At 48.8% G+C, this 21,237-nt stretch overlaps 5 protein-coding genes across 5 annotated transcripts; 2 read left to right on the forward strand and 3 right to left on the reverse strand.

Annotated features, from left to right (window-relative positions):
• Positions 1-3,240: 3,240 nt before the first annotated feature.
• Positions 3,241-6,010, reverse strand: FSST1_011540 (uncharacterized protein; the record flags this gene model as incomplete). Its single annotated transcript, XM_083234683.1, has 5 exons — positions 3,241-3,973; positions 4,020-5,190; positions 5,241-5,420; positions 5,468-5,786; positions 5,846-6,010. 5 exons carry the CDS (start codon positions 6,008-6,010, stop codon positions 3,241-3,243), a joined length of 2,568 nt encoding a protein of 855 aa, XP_083081236.1.
• Positions 6,011-7,591: 1,581 nt separating this feature from the next.
• FSST1_011541 (Metalloenzyme, LuxS/M16 peptidase-like protein) lies at positions 7,592-10,828 on the forward strand (the record flags this gene model as incomplete). Its single annotated transcript, XM_083234684.1, has 3 exons — positions 7,592-8,340; positions 8,389-10,603; positions 10,652-10,828. The coding sequence occupies 3 exons, from the start codon at positions 7,592-7,594 to the stop codon at positions 10,826-10,828; spliced, it is 3,141 nt and encodes a 1,046-aa protein (XP_083081237.1).
• A 272-nt stretch (positions 10,829-11,100) lies between these two features.
• Positions 11,101-12,630, reverse strand: FSST1_011542 (zinc metalloprotease; the record flags this gene model as incomplete). The annotated part of the gene is made up of 3 exons (XM_083234685.1): positions 11,101-11,547; positions 11,600-12,529; positions 12,616-12,630. The coding sequence occupies 3 exons, from the start codon at positions 12,628-12,630 to the stop codon at positions 11,101-11,103; spliced, it is 1,392 nt and encodes a 463-aa protein (XP_083081238.1).
• A 631-nt stretch (positions 12,631-13,261) lies between these two features.
• On the reverse strand, positions 13,262-14,834 carry FSST1_011543 (myosin-like coiled-coil protein-domain-containing protein; the record flags this gene model as incomplete). Its single annotated transcript, XM_083234686.1, has 5 exons — positions 13,262-13,744; positions 13,796-14,039; positions 14,092-14,240; positions 14,293-14,564; positions 14,645-14,834. The coding sequence occupies 5 exons, from the start codon at positions 14,832-14,834 to the stop codon at positions 13,262-13,264; spliced, it is 1,338 nt and encodes a 445-aa protein (XP_083081239.1).
• Positions 14,835-15,745: 911 nt separating this feature from the next.
• Positions 15,746-18,814, forward strand: FSST1_011544 (pitrilysin family metalloprotease; the record flags this gene model as incomplete). Its single annotated transcript, XM_083234688.1, has 2 exons — positions 15,746-16,032; positions 16,087-18,814. The coding sequence occupies 2 exons, from the start codon at positions 15,746-15,748 to the stop codon at positions 18,812-18,814; spliced, it is 3,015 nt and encodes a 1,004-aa protein (XP_083081240.1).
• Positions 18,815-21,237: the final 2,423 nt, after the last annotated feature.

Here is a 21,237-nt window from a genome sequence, read left to right on the forward strand (position 1 = left end):
GTGGTTGCGTTGGCAGGTTGTTGATAAAGGGTGTTGTCGTGTGTACGCCAGTGGTATAAGGCCTTTTATTAAAGGCTATGTACGGAATCGTTAGTTCTGGCTCGGGCCGGTCCCATGTGTTGTCTTACATTGTGACAGATCACTTTGCTGGCAAATGTGTCACCCTGCTTCGAATCGTCAGTTCGAGGAGGTCAGTATGGGTGTTTGTGAAGCCAGCATCTCGCATGCCCGTTCCTGGAGAGGTGCATGCGGCGCGGCACGACGGACAGAGACAAGATCGGAAGGGCGTGTCCGGCGCCGTGTCCACGGTATGTATGGTATGTGCATCGTGTAAGAGGACAACCTCGAATTACGGTTGATATATCGACTTTCTTAGAGGTGAGGTGACTTTGTATGCATGTGCGTGCTTCGAGCTGCTACTAAATCTCGCTCATGTCGCCCGCTGTTTTTGCATCATGAGACCAAGTGATGCAGATGAGGATCAAATTGATGAGCCACGGCGTTGAGCCTATCGAAGCTGAGTGGTTATCACGATTCAAGGTGGTACTGAGCTCACCTTGTGCGAGGACAAACGGTATCAACTCGAATAACCTACTAGTCTAGTCTTTTGTTTGTCCGTTTAAAACGAGATGCAGGTGAGTTATCACCGACATATCTCGGCATTCTACGTGGTCATTCTCCATGCCTTGTGATGCAATCGAGCACATGTTGTTGGGTTTTATGAGTGCTCAATTCAGTCTCACCACAGACAGTCACCTCTGACTGTACTTGCATGCCACGTCAACTATCAAGCGACCACGTTAGTTTATCAGTGTCATTTAATGTTGGAGGCTAGTTTCGCAAGCATTGAATGATCCGCCACTAGTGCAGCCTAGCACAGAGGAGGCTGTTTTACAGTGACAGTCCGGATGTACAGTACACACGTACAATATTGCACTTGACCCTACAGTATAGTACGGTACAAATTGGACGGCACAGGATCAACCCCTATCTGCCAACCGGAAGGAAACACAATCACTCTATGTGAGGATTCGGCACTTAGTCTAGTTTGTTTGACGACGGCAGGACGTGATCAGTGCACTGAATTAATCTCCCACAAGCTTACGATACAGGTGGATCACAGCATCACTCGCATATCCATTTGGTCACGTTTTCTCCATGGTCATGTCTCAGGAAAACTTTATTGACTTGTCTTGTTCGCCGTGTGAAGCTCTGCTTGCTCAAACCAAGCGTGGCTGAGATTGGGCAGTAGGGTTTTCCCTACCTAGCAAGTCTGAAACGGCAAATTCGGTTCCGAGAGGCTGGTCCTAGTGCGGGGGTGGACCTTGTAGGTACATGATTCCGTTGAGATGACAGCGGACTTAGATCTATTTTGGTAGTGGCTCAGTACCTTGACTTGGGGGCCATCCAGGACAGCAAACGAGTTACTACAACAGGTTTCGAGGAAGGATGGGAAATATTCATGGATATCCCGGGCTTCAACGGGGAGCTCGGAACATCGAAGAAAGAAGGAAAAACACTTGGTCGAAGCTATGACCGACCTTGATAGCACCACCGGAGGTTCTGGAAGACTTCCGGACAGAATAGAGAGACCCACGATCAAGAGCTCGGGCCCCATCTCATCTATCTATCATATGCTGAGACGAAACCAGATGCCCTAAAGAGACTCTGAGGGAGATGGAAGGGGCCTTATCGGGGGCGTCCGACTATGAAATTCCCGTGCTAGCCCAACAGGCATAATCTTGAGCCTCTCGAGATTCTGCCTTGAATCCTTTGGCATCTGTGCGACATTCTTCTGGTGCTTATGCCATTTGTTCTGGAAGCTGTTTCAACCAGCTAACTGCCAATGCCCACTATTGTATACTATGCTATGCTCGCTACGTGGACCATCTTGCGGCGTCTGCTCTGTTTAGTTGCTGCGGCGAGTATACTATTCATGGACGCAAACCCCTCCCTCTCTCTCTCTCTCTCTCTCTCTCTCTCTCTCTCTCTCTCTGCTTGGCTGTGCATCGTGTTTCATTTTATGCTTACTCGGCATCAAACCTAGGTACGCACAAGATCCTTCAAAGGCCATCGAACAACGACCAACACAATAATTTTGGCATGAATTTCCCTCATCAATCACATCTCACGAGAAACTGTTGGACGGGATTTTTACCTTGCCTCTTCGGTCAGTTAAGTTTACAATGCGTTGGCACAACACAGCATAACACAGACACAGGGAAGGACCTGGGATAGAAACGCGCAATCTCTTCCTTCTCCTGCAAGTGCCCGTCTGCAACATACGGTCAGTCCGCTTCTCTCCGATGAAGCATCCTACAGCTGCTGCAACGTCGGTATACCAACGTTGACTGGTTCCCCGGGCATCCGTACGTCTTGGGAGAAAGATATATGCAGGTTCCTTGGCGCTTCTTGATGCAGGTCTTGCTTGTTGTCATGCCTAAAACATGGGAGACACCCTCTCACACACAAAAGACCTCGGAGGACCGAGGCCAAGAATATGACGTTGTGAAGCGAGAACAAAAGAAAAAGAAAAGGCTAGGCTGCTGCCTCATGCTGTGTGACATGTCTGCCTCGCTGCAAGTTACCGGTCAATCAGCTCAGCATGGTACGATAGACTCGGCCGATGTGTACAGGCAGCATTCTTTGCGTGTGACCATAGAGGATAGAGTGAGTGAGAATGAGAATGGCGGAAGTGACTTGTGGTATGTGATATGTTGTGTTGAGGTAGGTCATCATGAGAAGTCATATGTTCATTGTGAAAGTCCTAAATCTTTAAATCCCGTCTCGTGTTATAATCCGTTGAAACTGTTGGATGTTTCTAATATGTTGGTCAGTTTGTTGAAGTAATGCATTTTGAGACAGTGTGGTATCTCATGAGTAGTAGGAAATGATATCTTTTGTGACTCTTGATACTTTCATTATGCTGTGGAGTAACTATGAGACGTAACTGGTCTTGAACTGTTCGCATGTTTGTAGTTTCCTTCTTCTCAGACTTGGTCGACATGAAGTATAGGGTAAACTCAACCCAACAACATCGTTATTATAACAACACGAATGATACCGTACACCACTGGATTTGGTAATTAATAAATGTATGAATGATATATTTGTTTGGTTTTGAGTGTGACTTGGTACCCTTTTCTTTGGGCTGTAGAAATCGCTATTGCTTCTTTAATTTTCAACGGGGATAAACACTTCCTATCATCAGGATATCCAATTCTTCTATGTAAACTATTATTACCGTTCAGCCACAGGAGCAGGCTTGGATTGAATCTCCCGAATCGTATCCCTTGTTCGTGCATTCGCCTCAAAGCTAGCCTCGATGAGGTCAATGACTTCTGAAGCGGAGAAGTAAAGGCTCAATTCGCTCTCAAACCAGAGATATCGGACCTCGTTAAGATTACTTTGAAGTACTTCGCTCAAGTACTTGAGACGAAGCCAGCTGGGCGCATACTGAGCTGTTTGAGGAACCTCACCATCTGCACTTGCAGTACCCGTTAAAACGCTGGGCAGGAAGAGGTCATCGAGTTCTGTTGCAGTAGCAATGACCTTGGCAATATTGTAGGCCTCGTCCTGACCAATAGATGACATCTCAAGGACATCTGTGATCAGCTTCGTTGCGACAGCATCAGCCAGAGAACCTAAAGCCTGTGTCCAAACTGAACGAGCCAGAATGGATTTCCAGATAGAGGCCATCGCGCGAATGCGACCTGTTGCTAACTCTACGCAAGACTCCATTTCATCCTGCTGCATCAGACTTTGAGCTCCTCCGAGGAAATCGCGAAGGATGGTTTTCTGGATGTTCATCTCGTTGGCGTAACTGCGATTAGCAAAGCTTTGTAGGCTCTTGATGTCGTTTTCGAGTCGCAGCATATTCCGGGCTCTGGGAGTCAGGTCTTCGCGCTTCTTCCACGCATCAGCAAACTCAGAGAGTCGCTCTGCTAGATACATAGCGTCGTTGTATAAGAACCTGTTTCGAGTCAGTAATGCCTTGGACAGACTGTCAATATTCTTACATGTTGCCCCCTTCGCTGAGAGAGTAGTAGTATGGTGAGATGGCCCTGAACAAGGCCAAGACGAACGTGGGTAAACCGAAGAGCCCAGGGGCTGTGGCTGCAACTGGCGCATATTCGACATCGTCTCTTGTCAATGTAGCACCATCCTCTAGAATAGCGTAAATGAGCTCGAGAACTGGCTCGGGCATGGACGAAACGCTATAAGTTTCTTTCAAAACAAGCTCTCGAGTTTCTTCTTGAGCCTGTGGAACCTTGCCTCTTGCTGCTGGGGCTTTCTCTGGTTCTTGGGCAGGGTCTTCATCACCCCAGCCCCAAGCGGCAGCACTGTCGTCCTCATCGTCCTTCTCGGCAGTTTGCTTTGTGTCTCGAGCTTCAACAGTGGTGTCTTCCTCGTCCCAACCCCACGCATCTGCGCCATCGTCTTCATCGGCCTTGGTAGAACCCAGCCTCTTCGCCGTAGGTTCGCTCTCGTCCTTAGCCTGTTCGTTATCTTCCTCCCATCCATCGCCCCAGTTAGCACCCCAGTCAGCCGTTTCGGCAGTTGCGCCAGCCCCTCCTGGTGTCTTGGTAATCTTTTTACCTTCTGCGATTGATACCATCTGCTTCTCAACCTTTTCGACCTGCTTGGACTCGCCAATGCCGTCAAGCAACTTGGATCGAACAGAATCCAGAGTTGTCTCTCGGCATTTCCCTAGCCATATTGCCGGTGCATTATCAACCCAATTCTGTAGATCCGCAAAACCGGTATATCCATTATCAGTGAGGGATTGACAAAAAGCCTGGGCCCTTTTGATCATGGCCTGGAAGTTGTCCATTTCCTTGAGCGATGAGGGCACAGCTGGAATCAACCATTCTCTTATGAGTTTGGGTATTACGTCGGCCATCATGAAGTTGCCAAGTGGTGGTAGAAGAGTAGAGGGCAGTTTTCGAGCGAGGAAAGCGAACGCTGTTTCTAGGTCAGCAAGAAGGGCATCGACTGATCTTGATGCTTCGCCAGATAGTTTGAGAACATCCCCGTCTGCCTGTATCGAAGGAAAAGTGTCGTTCCTGATATCCATGCGTGGAGATATGATAGCAGCATCTACATTTCGCCATAGCTGCTCCATGCGCTCGTCGACCTCTTTGTAGGCCTGGAGACCAATTACAGCGTCAGTAAGATTCACTTGCTCGTCTAGGACTTGTTAGTGGCGGTACTTTGTGGTATATCGCTGGTTTCCATACCCTCAATAACGTCGTACACAGCAAATTGGCGAGTCTCGATATCGACATGGATTAGTGTCTTCCAAATATGATCGAAAACCTCATGGATAGCAGATTTAAGCTCGAAACTCCGCAGGTCCAAAAGCTTCATTACTCGGCAAGACTTGCTGACACCTATTTGATCAATCGCTTCCCATGATTCTGTTTAATGGTCAGTAACATTCGGGCTGAAAACTGTGGCGACATACTCTCGAGGAGTCGCAACGAATCTATGATGCGATGTTCATTCTTAGCAACCTCGACCTCACTTAAGAGCTGATGAACGCTCTTAATACTTTGCAGTACACCGTGAAGCTGCTGGCTATACTGAACTTCTCGGTTGAGAAACTCTGCCTTCTCTTCTGCATCTTGCACAGCTTCTCCAGATACATCGGGAGCCTCAGATTGGCGTTCAATCTCGTTGGCCATCGCTTTTGAGCGGAAAATATCTTCCTGTAAGGTCTTTGAATTCCGTACCCATGAATCGACATCTTGTTTTGTCTCTTGGTTGATGGTGTGTAGCTCGGCCTGTGGGCGTCGTGAGCATCATAGTTGATGGCTGTTCGTTTGTAACGGAATCATATTACCTCCAGCCCTTGCTTGGCTTCTGCCAGAGCCTGGATCGCGGGTTGCAGGTCGGTTTCGGAAACAGGAGGAAGAACCGATACATCGTCGGGGAAGCGACCTTCGAGTGAAAAGGCAACGAGAGCGTCGCTCAATTGGCACGAGGCGTTTTCTGTTGTCGCGGCCATTGTTCGAGGTTGATCGGGATGTCTTTGGGAGAATGGATCGAGTGGTGAAGCTATACGTGTATAGTATGCGTAGTGCGATAGCTTCTGAAATATCGGTGATACTGTCTTTGTTTTTTATTTGTTTGTCCGTTTCTTCTAGATGAACCAATCATTTGAACTAAATTTTAAGGTGGACCATCAATATTCGCATGGTTAGTTTGAGTGCGATCATGAGCTGTTGGTGGTGTTTGTCGCAAGTTGCAGGAACAGATCAGCCACATGGAAGCTGGCAAGTTTCCAGTGCCGTCATGACAGCACTACAGCAACATTCCCTGTCCCAATGTGTGGTACGCACCTGCCACTTTCCCACAGCGTGGCTTGCGTAATGGCCCAAGCGCTTAGCGGCTGTATAGCCAATCAATAACGAATGTAGTCCATCTTGGTGAGTACCTACCACATTGTTCTTGAAGCCCACCTTTGGATTGCATTGTTCTTATAAACATGAATAGGAAGGATGCATATAAAGGACCGTGCCTGCCGGAATTGAGAATGCAAGATAGCCGTCTGGCCTGTGCTTGTGTTGCTTCCAAGAGGTCATACTTTCATGTGTAAGGAAGGCAGTGACCATCACATGTGGTGTTATAGGCATGTTTGTTGTCATCATGTTTGTGCGCTTATTACTATACTTGCCTATATAATGTCCTCCCTTGTCACTAGGAATCTCGTCAATTCTTCTCCAGTCCTTCTCCCTATACACATCGTCAAGCTGACCTTGTGGTTGTTGATTACACCGAGAGCAAGCGCTGTGCTGCCTTGATAGCGGGGTAATTTTACGGAAGGTCCATTCTCAGCTGAATTGATTGGACCCCTCTTCGCGCAGCTCGTCGTTGGGCTTTCTCTTGCTCTCATTTGCAGGAACACTACTACATTCATTACCAACCGCAACAATTCTTCGAAGGTGAGTAAAAGTATCTTGTTGTATCTGGATGCTGACTGCATTCACTTTGTGTCACGCACTCTGGTCAACTTCTGCCTTGTTTGCCTTGTTTCTTCATCCTGTTCCCTCTTTCTTCCTCAGTCACTTTTCCATGGCGGGGTCTTTTTCTCTTCGTTGGGTGTAACAACTCTATACGAGAAGAAGTATATCAAAGCAACTTTGCCCACTCCCCTTCAGGAAGTCTCTCGAAATCCTTGTCATTTCTATTCGTTTGGGGTAGCTCATGCCAAGCTTTCTATAGCTTCAGGCTGTCTTTGAATCCGACTTGGAACAATCATTATCGTCAAAGCTTCCTTAGTCGTGATGTCACCCAAATCTTTCCTTTCACAATATGTCGTTGCCGTGATAGTTGCTCTGCTTAGTATTGCCGCTTATTTGCTCACATCGAGCTTTCCTCTTGTAGCCACAAGTGTCGAGTCAGTTGTGCTTTCCTTTTCTTTTTGTTTTTGTTATACCTTCCTTTTGCATGGGCTTTGTATGTCTTACCCCATCACCCTCAAAATTAATTTCTTCTGCATGCAAACAATTTCTCGTCAACACTATTGCCTTCGAATACTGACTTGGAAAGTTCACTTTGGAGCCTTGCAGGCCTTAAGTACTTCAGGATGTCGACACAATCACAATTCCGAAAGATTCAAAGCTTCAAGACGGATTATGCTCCCTGCATAATCACTCAATATGTATCAGAACGCAGTGGTATGCAAGTTGTTGTTGCCGATCGAAAGGGCCCCAAGCTCAACGGCTATTTCACCCTAGCCACTGAAATCTTTGATGATTCAGGTGCTCCTCATACCCTTGAGCATCTCGTCTTCATGGGTTCCAAGAGCTACCAGTACAAGGGCCTGCTCGACAAGCTGTCTTCTCGAGCCTACTCCCACACCAACGCTTGGACTGCCACAGATCACACAGCGTACACGCTCGAAACCGCCGGCTGGGATGGTTTCGCTCAAATCCTTCCCGTCTATCTCGAACATGTCATCTTGCCTACCATCACAGATGAGGGTATTGTGACCGAAGTTTGGCACATCGACGGCGAAGGCAACGATGCTGGAGTTGTCTATTCCGAGATGCAAGCTGTTCAATTTCGCAGTTCTGAAATCATGGACCTCAAGGCTCGTCGTCTTCTCTACCCCGAGAATGTTGGTTTCCGCTACGAGACCGGTGGAATGACTGATGCCCTCCGGGTTCTCACCCCTGAACGGATTCGACAATTCCACCGAGATATGTATCAGCCACGAAACCTGTGTCTGGTTCTTGTCGGAGAGGTCAACCAGGATGAACTTCTTCAGATTCTTGACAATTTTGAAGAATCCATCAAGGATGATATTCCTTCTCTCGATACCCCATTCCAGAGGTAAGTCATTTGCAAATTGTGAAATATACCTTGACTAACCGTTTGTAGACCCTGGATTGACTCTGCTACGCCTCCGAAGATTAACGAAACCAAGATCGTTACCGCCGAGTTCCCCGAGGAGGACGAGTCTGTTGGTGAGATTCTCGTTGGCTTCTTTGGTCCCGATTGTATCGACCTTATCAACTCTTCTGCCCTGAATGTTCTCCTCACATATCTATGCGGCTCTTCTGTCTCTATTCTAGAGAATGTCATGGTTGAGAAGGAGGAGCTTGCGAGTTCAGTATCTTACTGGACGGACCCTCGACCTAACTCGGTAATCTGGCTGCAGCCGACAGGTGTTGCTACTGAGAAGCTCGAGTTTGTCGAAAAGCGACTCATCGAGCTACTCAAGGAAGTTGCCTCCAAGCCCATCGACATGGAATATATGAGGGAGTGCATTCGTCGTGAGAGGCGCCAGGTCAAGTACCATGCTGAGACATCCGAGTCTTTCTACGCAACAAATATCATCACTGACTACCTTTTCGGTAAGCGGGATGGATCTACGCTTGCGGATCTACAAAACCTGGAGGAGTACGATGTTTTGGAGAAATGGTCAGACAAGCAATGGCGAGATTTCCTTAGCCAGTGGATGGCTGATGCCCCCCATATCTCTATTCTCGGCAAGCCTTCCAACGAGCTCGCTACTAAGATGAAGAAGGACGAAGAAGCTCGCATTGCTAAGCGTAAGGAAGACTTGGGCCCTGATGGTCTCGAGAAACTTGCCAAGCGTATTGAAGAGGCCAAGAAGAAGAACGACGAACCCATCCCTGCCGAAGTCGTTGATCGTTGGAGCGTTCCCGGTACCGATTCTATCCACTTCATCGAGTCGGATACTGCCCGCTCTGGACATGCCCGTTCAGTTGGCCTGGGTAGCGGATCTGCACAGAAGCTCATCGACGGTGCAACCCAAGGCAAGCTTCCACTTTTCATTCAATTTGAGGACGTTCCCACCAACTTTGTCCATATCTCTATTCACATTGGTACATCTCAGGTGCCCAATGAGCTTAAGCCTTTGATGCCCATCTTTAGCGACAACTTCTTCAACACGCACATCATGCGTGATGGTAAGCAGGTTGGCTTCGAGCAGGTCGTTATGGAGCTTGAGAGAGACACTATTAGTTACGCACTCAACTCCGCTCGATACCTCGGCGATCCTGACGGCATCATGATTCAATTCCAGGTTGAGCCGGAGAAATACGCTGCAGCAGTCGAATGGATCCGTACCATGATGTTCGACTCTATCTTCGACCCTCAGCGTCTCAAGGCCAGCGTCACCAAGGCTCTGGCTGATATTCCTGAGTCTAAACGTGATGGCAAGTCCATGGCCAGCGAGGTCAGCGCTGCCTTCCACATGGAGAAGTCATCGCTGGCTGTGGCTAAGCGTGTGCTTGTTCGTGCGGTGTACTTGAAGAGACTCAAGAAGCTTCTTGAGAAGGAGCCCGAAAAGGTCGTCGGCTGGTTCAACACGATCCGAGACTCACTCTTCACTTTCCAGAACCTACGTTTCCTGGTCACGGCCAATCTTGCCACTCTCCCTGACCCCTTGACTACCTGGGATACACTTTCCAAGTCTCTGACGGTATCCGAGAACATGATCGATATTCCTAAGCCCGTGAGCCTTCTCAACGATGAAGGTCGTAACCCTGGCTCGGTTGGCGCCGTCATCGTCCCCATGACCACCCTTGAGAGTTCTTACTCTGTTTCAACAGCAGAGGGCATGGCCTCATATACCGATCCCCGCCTTGCCTCCATCATGGTTGCTATTGGCTACCTCGAAGCTGCTGAAGGCCCTCTTTGGAACGCGGTTCGAGGTGCTGGTTACGCGTACGGCGTTTACTTCTCCAGGGATATCAACTCTGGTATCATCTCGTACAACGTGTACCGCTCACCCGACGCCTACAAGGCTATCAAAGCCTCCAAGGAGGCCATCAGCAAGATCGCTGACGGTTCCGTTAAGATTGATCATCACCTACTTGAAGGTACCATCAGCCAGATCGTTGTCATGTTTGCTGATGAGCAATCTACTATGCCTAGTGCTGCTCAGCAAAACTTTGTGCAAGGCGTGGTGCGTGGTCTGCCCAAGGATTGGGACAAGGAAGTGCTACGACGTGTGCGAGATGTCACTGTTGATGAGATCAAGACCGCTCTGCGTGAGACTGTCCTGCCATGTTTCGAACCTGGCAAAAGCAACATCGTTGTCACTGCCGCCAAGATTATGCAAGAGGTTTGTTTTCTGCACATTTGGTTTTTGACTTGTACTAACTTGCCGCAGGGCATGGAGGCATCGTTCAAGGAAATGGGCTACAAGGTCCAGACACATGAACTCAGCTACTTCCATGATGACTATGGTCTGAAGCCTGAGGATGGCGAGGAAGAAGAATCGTCTGAGGAAGATGAGGAACTGGAAGGTTCAGAGGGGTCATACGATTCTGATGAATCCGATGATTAGATTACGAGTAAAATGAATTAAGGTAAATGGCGCTCAGGTAGACTTGAGTTCCTCAAGAATATATCGGTAGCAATGCCAGAATTAGAAGCGAAACGATGCGACAAAAAGCAACTAGTTCTTGTATTATACACTGAGTCTGGATCTATACTGTGTCCAAGGGTGGCCAATCCTTTCTAGACAACCAACTCCTCCCGGCCATTTTCACAAACGGTCTTTTGATTTAAAGCCATTATGAAATCCCTTCTAAATGTTGCGCTCCTTTTTTTCTAGGTTTACAACTCGTCGCGTCCACTAGCCTTGACGACACCCTCTTTCTCGTTATCGAGAGACTTGTCAGTGACACCCTCGGTAACACCCTCGGACCCCTTCCAGCCAAGGGCGTTGAGTCGCTCAGACAAGTGAGGGTGAGAGAAGTGGTAGCTGGCATACATCCAGTCGGCATCCATAGTGCTAAGGTTCTGGATCTGGAGCTTGAGGAGGGAACGGGCAAGCTGCTCGGGGTAACCAAGCCCCTTGGCAAAAGCATCGGCCTGGAACTCGAACTTGCGGCTGACAATGTGCATAAGCAGATTGATGACGAGATCCATGGGGGCAAGAGCATCGGAGAAGAGGATGAATCCGATGATAATGGGATGCTCTTTGAGGAAACCGAAAGATGAGTACAGAGAGTGGTTGTTGATGAAGACAGAGAAGAGAAGGAAGATGTAGAAAGAGTGAGCCTAAACTATTGTCAGTTTGTGTAATTGATCCATCGAAATTTCATATGCTCACCTGAGAGATACCGAAGAGACTGGTAGTATGGCCAAGCTTCCAGTGACCCAACTCGTGGGCAAGAACGGCGACGACCTCATCGGGCTCGCTCTTCTCAATCAGAGTATCGTAGATCACAATGTGCTTCTTCCAGGGAAGACCAAAGAAATAGGCGTTGGAGTGAGCGCTTCGTTTGCTTCCATCGATGACGTAGAGCTCGTGCAGGGGGAACTTGAGGCTCGCGGCAAGAGATTCAACCTTGGTCTTGAGCTCGCCGTCCTCGAGAGGAGACAACTTGTTGAACAGGGGCAAGATAGCTACAGGGTAGATGGTGATCATGAAGACCTGGAGAGCAATGACGAAGAGCCACAGGTAGTAGAAGAACTGGTTGCCCGTCTTCTGGATGATCTTGAGGAAACCGGCGAGGAAAGGAGGCGCGAGGACCAAGGTGAGAGCCTGGGTCTTGACTAAATCAGTGATAAAGAGCTTGGGCGTCTGCTTGTTGAAACCGAACTTCTCCTCAAGCACAAATGTCTGGTAGATCGAGGAGGGGAGACGAAGAAGCTGGCTAATAACAGTAAAGGTCAAGACGAAGACAATGGTGTGGCTGATCTCGCCGGTGAAGCGCGCAGGCGCCCATTTAAGAAGAAGATCACCAGTCCAGGACCAAAGCTTGGGGAGGACATCGAAGTGCATAAAGGCGAGATTCTGAACCTGAGAGTAGAGACCATTGACGATTTCGAACTTTGCCTTGGCGCGGCCATAGGCCTGCGACTTGTCAAAGACTTCCTGGGAGACTTCCTTGGAGAGGACGGCGGGGGGGCTAGTTTTCTGAAGGACGCGGTATTGACGGAGAGTGAGGAACGATTCGAAGAGGTATTGGCCGACTGAGAAGCCCATGATGAGCTTCTTCCATGGGAAGAGCGGGCGATCGAGGAAGCGCGCGAGACGCTGTGAGAAGTTAGCATCCACCGATTATTAAAAGCACAGCACATCATATAGAGCGCTTTGTATAGTATCTGAAGATGTCAACATACCTGAAGGAAATCCATGGTTGCGGTGCTGTTGATGAACCGTATACCTTGGATTGTAGTTGTAAGATGGAAGCTATGCGACCCCCATTGCGCGGCTTATCAAAGTGGGATGCGTAGATCTGGCCTAACGCACGTCGGGAGTGATATTCCCCGACATCCCGATTCCACTGTAGGTACCTAGCAATTACAACACTGATACAGCACAATTGATGCGTTTTGGTAGCACCGTGCTCTAAAGAATGACGTTGATAACTGCCATCATTTAATTGACCCAATTGTCGTGTCTCATGAGTTTAATATGGTACAATCGCTGACTTCAGACATGTCTCACTGCGCATGCTTCAAGTAGAGCGAGGACACCCAAGTTGAATAATGCCAAGCTACGTACGACAATACTTCTCATACATGCAAAAAAACGAAACAAAAGCATCTCTAGCAAGTAACCCAACCGAATAGCCAACTAGTCAACATTCGCTTGTCCCTCGAAATAGTCAACCATCGCTACGATAAGTTGATCGAGCTCCACACGTGACATGCCTCTGATGTACTCGTTCATAAAGGCTAGATCCTCAGCCATTGTGTCGGGGTCAATCGCTGACTGTTCATCCCTAGTTCTGGCTGCAGTTTGAGTCTCTTCCTGAGTGGCCTCCTAGTGCCCGTTTGTCGCGGCCGAGGTAACTGGCTGAGGAGGACGCTCAGGACCGTATGCTACTGGCGTCGCTTGATCGTTGCCTTGTGTTTCCTCCTCTGTATCGTCGTCGAACTCGCTAAGTTCTTCTTCTTCGCCCTCTTCGTCAGAGTAGTCGCTTTCGTCGCCCTCGTTTCCTCCGTGACTATCCGAGTAACCGCTCTCGACAGTGTTGATCATGCCGGGTGGCACCTTACGACCCTGTTGCTGCATCTGCTGGATGATGCTCCTGAGCTTCTCGGTCTTCTTCTCGGCGGTTTCTGTCTTCTTCTTCCAGTCCTGCCGTTCTTCGGCCATACGGATGATGTTGGCAGCTGTCGCTTCTTTTTGGCGCTTCAAAGCCTCGTTCTCTTTCTCTAGTCGCTTTCCTTTCTTGGACATGTCCTCCATCTCCTTACGAAACGATAAAAACAAGTCATTGCTGTTGTTCAAGGTATCCTCTACCTGCTGTGCGCTTAGTCAACAGGCCGAACTATCCTGCTCGTGCCCACTCACCTGTTTGAACTTATCGACGTACACATTGAGTTGATTTCTAAGCTCAGTTTCGGTCTTGGTAAAAGCTTGGACTTGCCCTTGAAGGTGTCGAGCTTTGGTTGATTCTGCTTCGGCATTCTTCTTTTCTCTCTCATATCGCGCCATGTGGTACTGGACCTCGAGTTCTTTGGTGCGCATTAGCGAGTGGAAATGCAGCTCTCGAAGCTCATATTGCTCGATAAAGGATTTGAAGCGGACTCGGAAACTGTAGAGCGAAGGTTAGTGGACAAGTTTCCGAATAGCACGCAAAACCTTACAGTTCGTCGACTTCCATGTCTACAACTTGCTTCTTTGGCGTATCCTTTTCTTCTTGGTAGCCTTCCAGTTTTGATAATAGAGTGGCGTACTTCTCGTCCCAGTGTGTGTTGTTACGCTTCTGAGTTGTCTGAAGTTCTTTGTTCTCGTTCTGAAGTCCATAAGGTTAGCCACTGTGCTTTGCGGAGCACCTACCAACAAACCTTCATCTTGTTGTTGTCACGCTGCAATTCTCTACAAAGCTTTTCCAGTTTCTCCTTCAAACCCACGGTCTTACTAAGTTCCGTTCGGCTTGCATCTCTCTCCTTCTGTAGGTTGTCTCCACGTCGCTTGTTCTTCTGATTCTCACGCTCCAGTCGTCGCATATCGGCCAGGAGTTCGCTGGATCTTTTGGTAAGGTGATCGATCTTTTGCATGTTGTCCATCTTAGAAACCTGCTGAAGAAGATCTCGATTCGCCCTCTTTACTTCACGTTCTGTAGCGTCCACGTATCAGCATATGTGCGGTTCTTGATCGCTGGCGTGCCGCCATTGTGCACAACGAGGTCAGACGCACCGATCTCTAACTCTTGGTCCTTCTCTCCCGCCGCATCCTGCTCCAACTGCGATATACGCGCATGGAGCAGGCGCGAAGCCTCGTCATTGGGCATATTTTTCTTTGCTTTGGTTTTCTTGGTTGTTGCGGGTGGATGAGCGTGACCGTTGTGCCCGTTAGTTAAATGAGCATCCAACTGGCCCGTAGTCATCGCCGACTGAGCAAAGTTGGAGGCCAAGGTAACGGACGACAATCGTTCAGGCGGGGGTCACGAGGTGAGGAAGAGCCGGGGGCATCGAAGCGGGATGATTGTCGATGTTCGCAGATAGAGGCACTTGTCACCGTGTCGAGAGTCGAAATGCTGATAACGGAAAAAGGATAAGGCAAAGCAATGTTTGGTATCGGCTGTGGTACGAACGAATGATGTTAGTTGGGCTCACGCAAGAATTGACCACCATGCAATACACTTGCAGCGCAGAGAGGCACGTTGAGTGGTTGGAGGAGGCAATATCTTCGTACCTCGATAATCTTTGTGTGGGATAATAGCAATATGTATCAATGCTGAGCAACGACGACGGTGCGACCTGTGGTAGATCTTTAAGGCGCACAGCGTAGAAGCCAGGACTTGTTGGTCATTGAAGATACTGGACAGTCGCTAGGATGTGACAGGATGGAGGGCTCATGGAGGCTTGGAGCATGGATAGGTTTTCCATGGACCATTGTGGTGCCTGCTAGAGATCGCTAAGTAACTAGCAGATATAGGTGGGGTCGGCGGCAGAATCTGCTAGTGACCCAACTGATGGTATCAAATCTTTGCCTTGCACTATCGCACAGTGGTCTTCCACTGACTGGTGCCACTGGAGCACCCACAATTACGGCATGAAGACTTGGCATCTGACGTGGGTTGGGCCGGGCCTTCCAGGTAGCGCTTGGTTACAAAGCAGACCCTTCCACTTTTTCGGATCATTACGTGCAGCAAAATCTCCGTTGCTTCTTTAACGACATTACTTATCTCGTTTGAAATAAGTTTTGGGTCCCCACGATTTGTACAGTATTTATTCCGAGCTTATTGTATTATTATTATCTTTTGTTTTGATTTTATTTTAGTTCTTTTACGCCATAATGCTTCGCAACGCCGCTGCTGGCGCTCGCAAGGCCGTGACGGAGCTGTCACAATTCCCAAAACCTGGCGAGAAGCTCCATGGTTTCACCCTTGTTCGATCAAAGCATGTCCCGGAGCTCGAATTGACGGCTCTACACCTTCAACACGACAAAACTGGCGCCGATTATCTCCATATCGCTCGCGACGACAGCAACAATGTCTTCTCAATCGGCTTCAAGACGAATCCTCCCGATGACACCGGTATTCCTCATATCCTAGAGCACACGACGCTGTGTGGTAGCGAAAAGTACGAGTCGCCTGTTCGTGCAAGTATGTAAGGACCCAAGACTAATAGTCATAGATATCCTATTCGAGACCCCTTCTTCAAGATGCTCCCGCGAACGCTATCGAACTTCATGAACGCCTTTACAGCCTCGGACCACACCTTCTACCCCTTCGCAACAACCAACGCACAGGATTTCAAGAACCTCATGTCCGTGTATCTGGACTCAACGTTGCATCCGTTGCTCAAGAAGTCCGACTTTACGCAGGAGGGTTGGCGAATTGGCCCGGAGAACCCCCTAGCCGAGGATGAGGCGAGCAAGAAGCTGGTATTCAAGGGTGTTGTGTACAACGAGATGAAGGGCCAAATGTCGGATGCTGGCTATCTATACTATATTCGATTCCACGACCACATCTTCCCTGATATCAATAACTCTGGCGGCGACCCCCAGAAGATCACTGACCTCACATACGAGCAGCTGCAAAAGTTCCACGCCGAACACTACCACCCCAGCAACGCCAAGGTCTTTACCTACGGTGACATGCCCCTGATCGATCACCTGAAGCAAGTTGACGCGCAGCTCCAAGCCTTTGAGAAGATCCAAGGCGACAAGAAGATTCATGAGCCAGTCGCGCTCAGCGGCCCTAAGGAGGTGACCCTCTACGGTCCCTTCGACCCTCTTGTTGATCAAGATCGTCAGTACAAGACGTCCGTCTCATGGATCATGGGCGACACTACTGATGTTCTCGAATCATTCTCTCTGGCTCTTCTCTCCACCCTTTTGATGGATGGTTACGGTTCCCCTCTTTACCGTGGCCTTATTGAGGCTGGTATGGGAGCCGATTGGAGTCCCAACGCCGGTTATGACAGCTCTGCTAAGAAGGGAATCTTCTCTATTGGTTTGACTGGTGTCCAGGAGGGTGACGTGCCCAAGCTCAAGGAGAAGGTCCAGCAGATTCTGCGAGATGCGCGCAACAAGGGTTTCGACAAGACAAAAATTGACGGCTCACTGCACCAATTGGAGCTGTCACTCAAGCATAAGACTGCCAACTTTGGCTTCTCTATGCTGAACCGCCTTAAGCCAAAGTGGTTTAACGGTGTTGATCCTTTCGACTCGTTGGCATGGAACGATACCATCAACGGCTTCCAAGCCAAGATGGCTGAGGGCAACTACCTGGAGGGTCTTATTGATAAGTATCTTCTCAACGACAACATCCTGACTTTCACTATGGCTCCCTCAACAACTTATGGCGAAGACCTAGTGAAGGAGGAGCAGGAGAGACTATCAACTAGGATTCAGGCGGCGATCAAGGAGGCCGGAAGCGAGGAGAAGGCACGAAATCACTTTGAGAAGCAAGAACAAGAATTGTTGGTCGAGCAGAACAAGACGAACACCGAAGATCTTGGCTGCTTGCCAACTGTCTATGTGAAGGACATCCCCCGAAGCAAAGAGGCCGTCGTTGTTCGAGACGAGAACGCCAGCGGAACCAAGATTCAATGGCATGAGGCACCCACTAACGGCCTGACATACTTCCGTGCCGTCAACACGCTGGAGAACTTGCCAGATGAGCTTCGTGAGTTAATTCCTCTGTTCACTGACAGCATCATGCGCCTCGGTACCAAGGACATGAACATGGAACAGCTTGAGGATTTGATCAAGCTCAAGACCGGCGGCGTTTCGGTTGGATACCACTGCACACCATCTCCCACGGATTTCCATGCTGCCAGTGAGGGCATCATCTTCACTGGCATGGCACTGGACCATAACGTTCCTGTTATGTTTGACATTATCCAGAAACTTGTTTTGGGAACCGACTTTGACAGCCCTGAAGCTGCACTCAGAATTCGCCAGCTTCTTCAGGCTTCTGCGGACGGTGTTGTCAACGATATCGCATCAACTGGACACAGGTTTGCCATGGGAAGCGCAGAGTCTGGCCTTACCCGATCTGCGTGGTTGCGACAGCAAGTGTCTGGTCTCTCACAAGTGCAGCTGGTGACTTCTCTCGCTAGCCGCCCTGAGACAGACAAGCTTGAGGATGTCATCTCCAAGCTAAAGCAAATTCAGAACCTTGCACTTGCCGGTGGAAACCTCCGTACTGCAATCACCTGTGGCTCGGAGAGCGTTGCAGCAAACGGGGCTTCGCTGCAGAACTTTGTTGGTAACCTTTCTCACGACCCCTTGAACCTGAAGAATCCTTCACCGCGACAGCTTCCCAAGGACAGCAAGACCTTCTACCCTCTACCTTACCAGGTCTACTATGGTGGGTTGTCAGTACCGACCACTTCATACACATCAGCAGAGGGTGCGCCTCTTCAAATTCTGTCACAGCTTCTTACACACAAACACCTTCATCATGAGATCCGTGAGAAGGGTGGCGCATACGGTGGCGGTGCTTACTCGCGAGCCTTGGACGGTCTCTTCGGCTTCTACTCTTACCGGGATCCCAACCCCCAGAACACGCTAAGCATCATGCGAAATGCTGGTCAATGGGCTGTTGACAAGAAGTGGACGGATCGGGATTTGGAGGAGGCCAAGATTTCTGTGTTCCAAGGAGTCGATGCGCCCAAGTCTGTGAACCAGGAGGGCATGGGCCGTTTCCTCTCAGGCATCACCGAAGAGATGAAGCAGAAGAAGCGCGAGCAGCTTCTGGATGTTACCAAGGATCAGGTTCGCGAGGCCGCGCAGCGTTACCTTGTCGACGGACTGGCCAAGGACGAAGGCCGAGTGGCTTTCCTTGGTGAGAAGCAGTCATGGGTTGACGGCGAATGGCAGATTCGTGAGATGGACGTCAAGGGCGCCGAGTAAAGGATTTACGATTAAAGAGCTTATGACGGCACTAGAGATGGAAGCGGAAGCATGCCAAAACGATGGACGAAGCAGCTCCAGCTATATGACAACATGTACGATGAAGTGTAGACTACACAGATGAACAAAGCACAAATGACTCTCCTCACGTTGCTTCGCAGCGAAAACTTGTTTTGAATACGAGGCTCTCAACCTCTAGTTACGCGTTCAGATACGATACATCTTTTTGCCTATTCGATGGCTTGGAGATCACAGAGCAACGCAAGAACATACACAAACCTCTCGCCTTTCCTTTTCATTTATCTCGACCGTTGGAAGCTACTTTTTTGCACTGGCTGCCTATGCTGTAAGAACCCTCGAGGCTGCGGAGCGAAAGCACCAAGCACGATGCGTTTTGTGGCTGGCGTAGACTGGGCAGAGATGTGGACGAAGAGATTTGAGGTGATGGGATGGATAGAAGAGAAGGTAGCTCGTTCTATCAGAGCCGGAGTCCTTGAGCGATGGATTTACTGGACTAAAGAGCAGAGTACATGTATTAAAGATTAACGTGCATATAAACCTATGGTATTATTAGAATGCCATGATCTAATAAATATCCGTGTATAAGTATTGTAAAATAAACAAGCACATATCTTGGTAAAAACATTTGCCTCCTATGTACCCAAGAATTAGTTGCCAGATATACAGATACTGTTTTTGGTATTCTTACGACCGGGTATAAGCCGATTCGTTGAATAGTTTACGAAGAAGCAAGCCTATGATATTCACAGAGAGGCATTAATATTAATGGGCCTTTTGATGGAGAAGATGACGATGTGAAATAAGCTTTGACTGGGCCTGTCCACGGTTTTTGTCCAGGGGGTAGTCTAGGAGGTAGCTAATGGTGCCTGACCGCGTAAGGCTGGAGCTTGTTTCCGCCCAGGTTTCTTGGGTGAGTCGTGCGGTGACTGTTTTTTTTTTGTTTCTTGAGGGAATTATCGGGAACTCAGTTATGCTAAGCTGTCTTGGAAGTTGGCATTCTGAAAAGTGACATGACGCCTCCATTGTATGTAACCGTCGGTGACTCTGTCGGTCAACAAACTTTGTTGGTGAATTAACTATGAATGTAAAAGATGCAGAAAGGAAATAGAGGCCTCATGTATATGAATTACATCGCATGTACTTTTATACATAATTCTACACTCTTTCTTTTCTTTTTATATTCCCAACATAATGGGAAAAGTGTGAGAAAGGTAGCGCCATGGAATGTCAAAAGGCGGCCTACGGACATTGTCCCGTTCCTCTTGGGGTTTGAGTTGGGCTTAGCGCGGGGTTTTAGAGGACCTGGACCAGGGATAGCTCTTAAGAATCGAGATGTGAACATCACCGCCAATTTATCTGCAGAATTGGATTGGGTGGTCTTTACGAGGTCATGTCATGCCACATGTCAATTTGGACTCGTAAGTAAGAAAATAATCTTGAACATTGTTACTGCCTGTAATTACCAGTGCTGACAAGTATCTATACTCTTACTAGACATGCTTCTGTTGATAGTCAGGCACGTCTACTCCCCTGTAAATACGTACTGCCCCTCTTAAACGTCACAGTGGAGGGTAAAAATTTCTCTCACCTCCAACGACATCCGACCGAACGACCTAGACTTCCTTGACTTCCGCTTGACTTGACTTGCATTGCCTCTTACTATAACCAGGGACCTCCACCTTTTCCCACCAACCACTGGAAATAGAATCAGCACAGACTTGTTTCCAAGTGCAAGGAAGCGAAGGAAAAAAAACAACCTCCATCTTTTCTGTGTTTGGACAAGACTAGATAAAAAGGGCTCCGTCTCCCCCCCCATACTTTTTTTCCTTCTCCCCCCCCTTCCTCGAGTACCTACTCTGTGTCAACGACAAATCCTATACTTTCTACAACCGCTAAAACTGTACCAACCCGTTGGTATCAACAAAAGAACCGTCTTCGTTTGAGCAAGTCTCCCCAGCTGCTCAACACCTTTACCAAAACTCGACCCGCCTTTGGTCTTTAAAAGGCACCATCTTCACTACGGCTCCTCCGGCCGTGAGTTTCGTCAGTGACAAAGATTTCAGCCTCTGCAAGCCCTCACACATTATCAACGCGATCCCTCCTCCCGCTGCTATTGCTGCTCGACGATAAGCTTCTCGATCTCTCTGTCTTGTATCATCCAAGACCCGACTATCCTCCCCCGTCGTTCTTCGACACCCGTCAGCTGCCGCATAGGAGGTACTTAGAGGTTCTTCCTCTCGCCGAGGAAGAGTCGAGGAGGCCTCGCCAAATCACCGAGGGATCAGTTCATTACCGTTCCCGACCACCTTAACATCGTCCGAATCACCGGTTGATTCTTTTTCTATACTACCACACTCACACTACAACTCAATCAGTCTCCGGACTCAATCCCTCGTCAAAAA

Source organism: Fusarium sambucinum, chromosome III (genome assembly GCF_050947815.1).
Source record: "Fusarium sambucinum isolate potato_lamoka chromosome III, whole genome shotgun sequence".
Classification (NCBI taxonomy): Eukaryota; Fungi; Ascomycota; class Sordariomycetes; order Hypocreales; family Nectriaceae; genus Fusarium; species Fusarium sambucinum.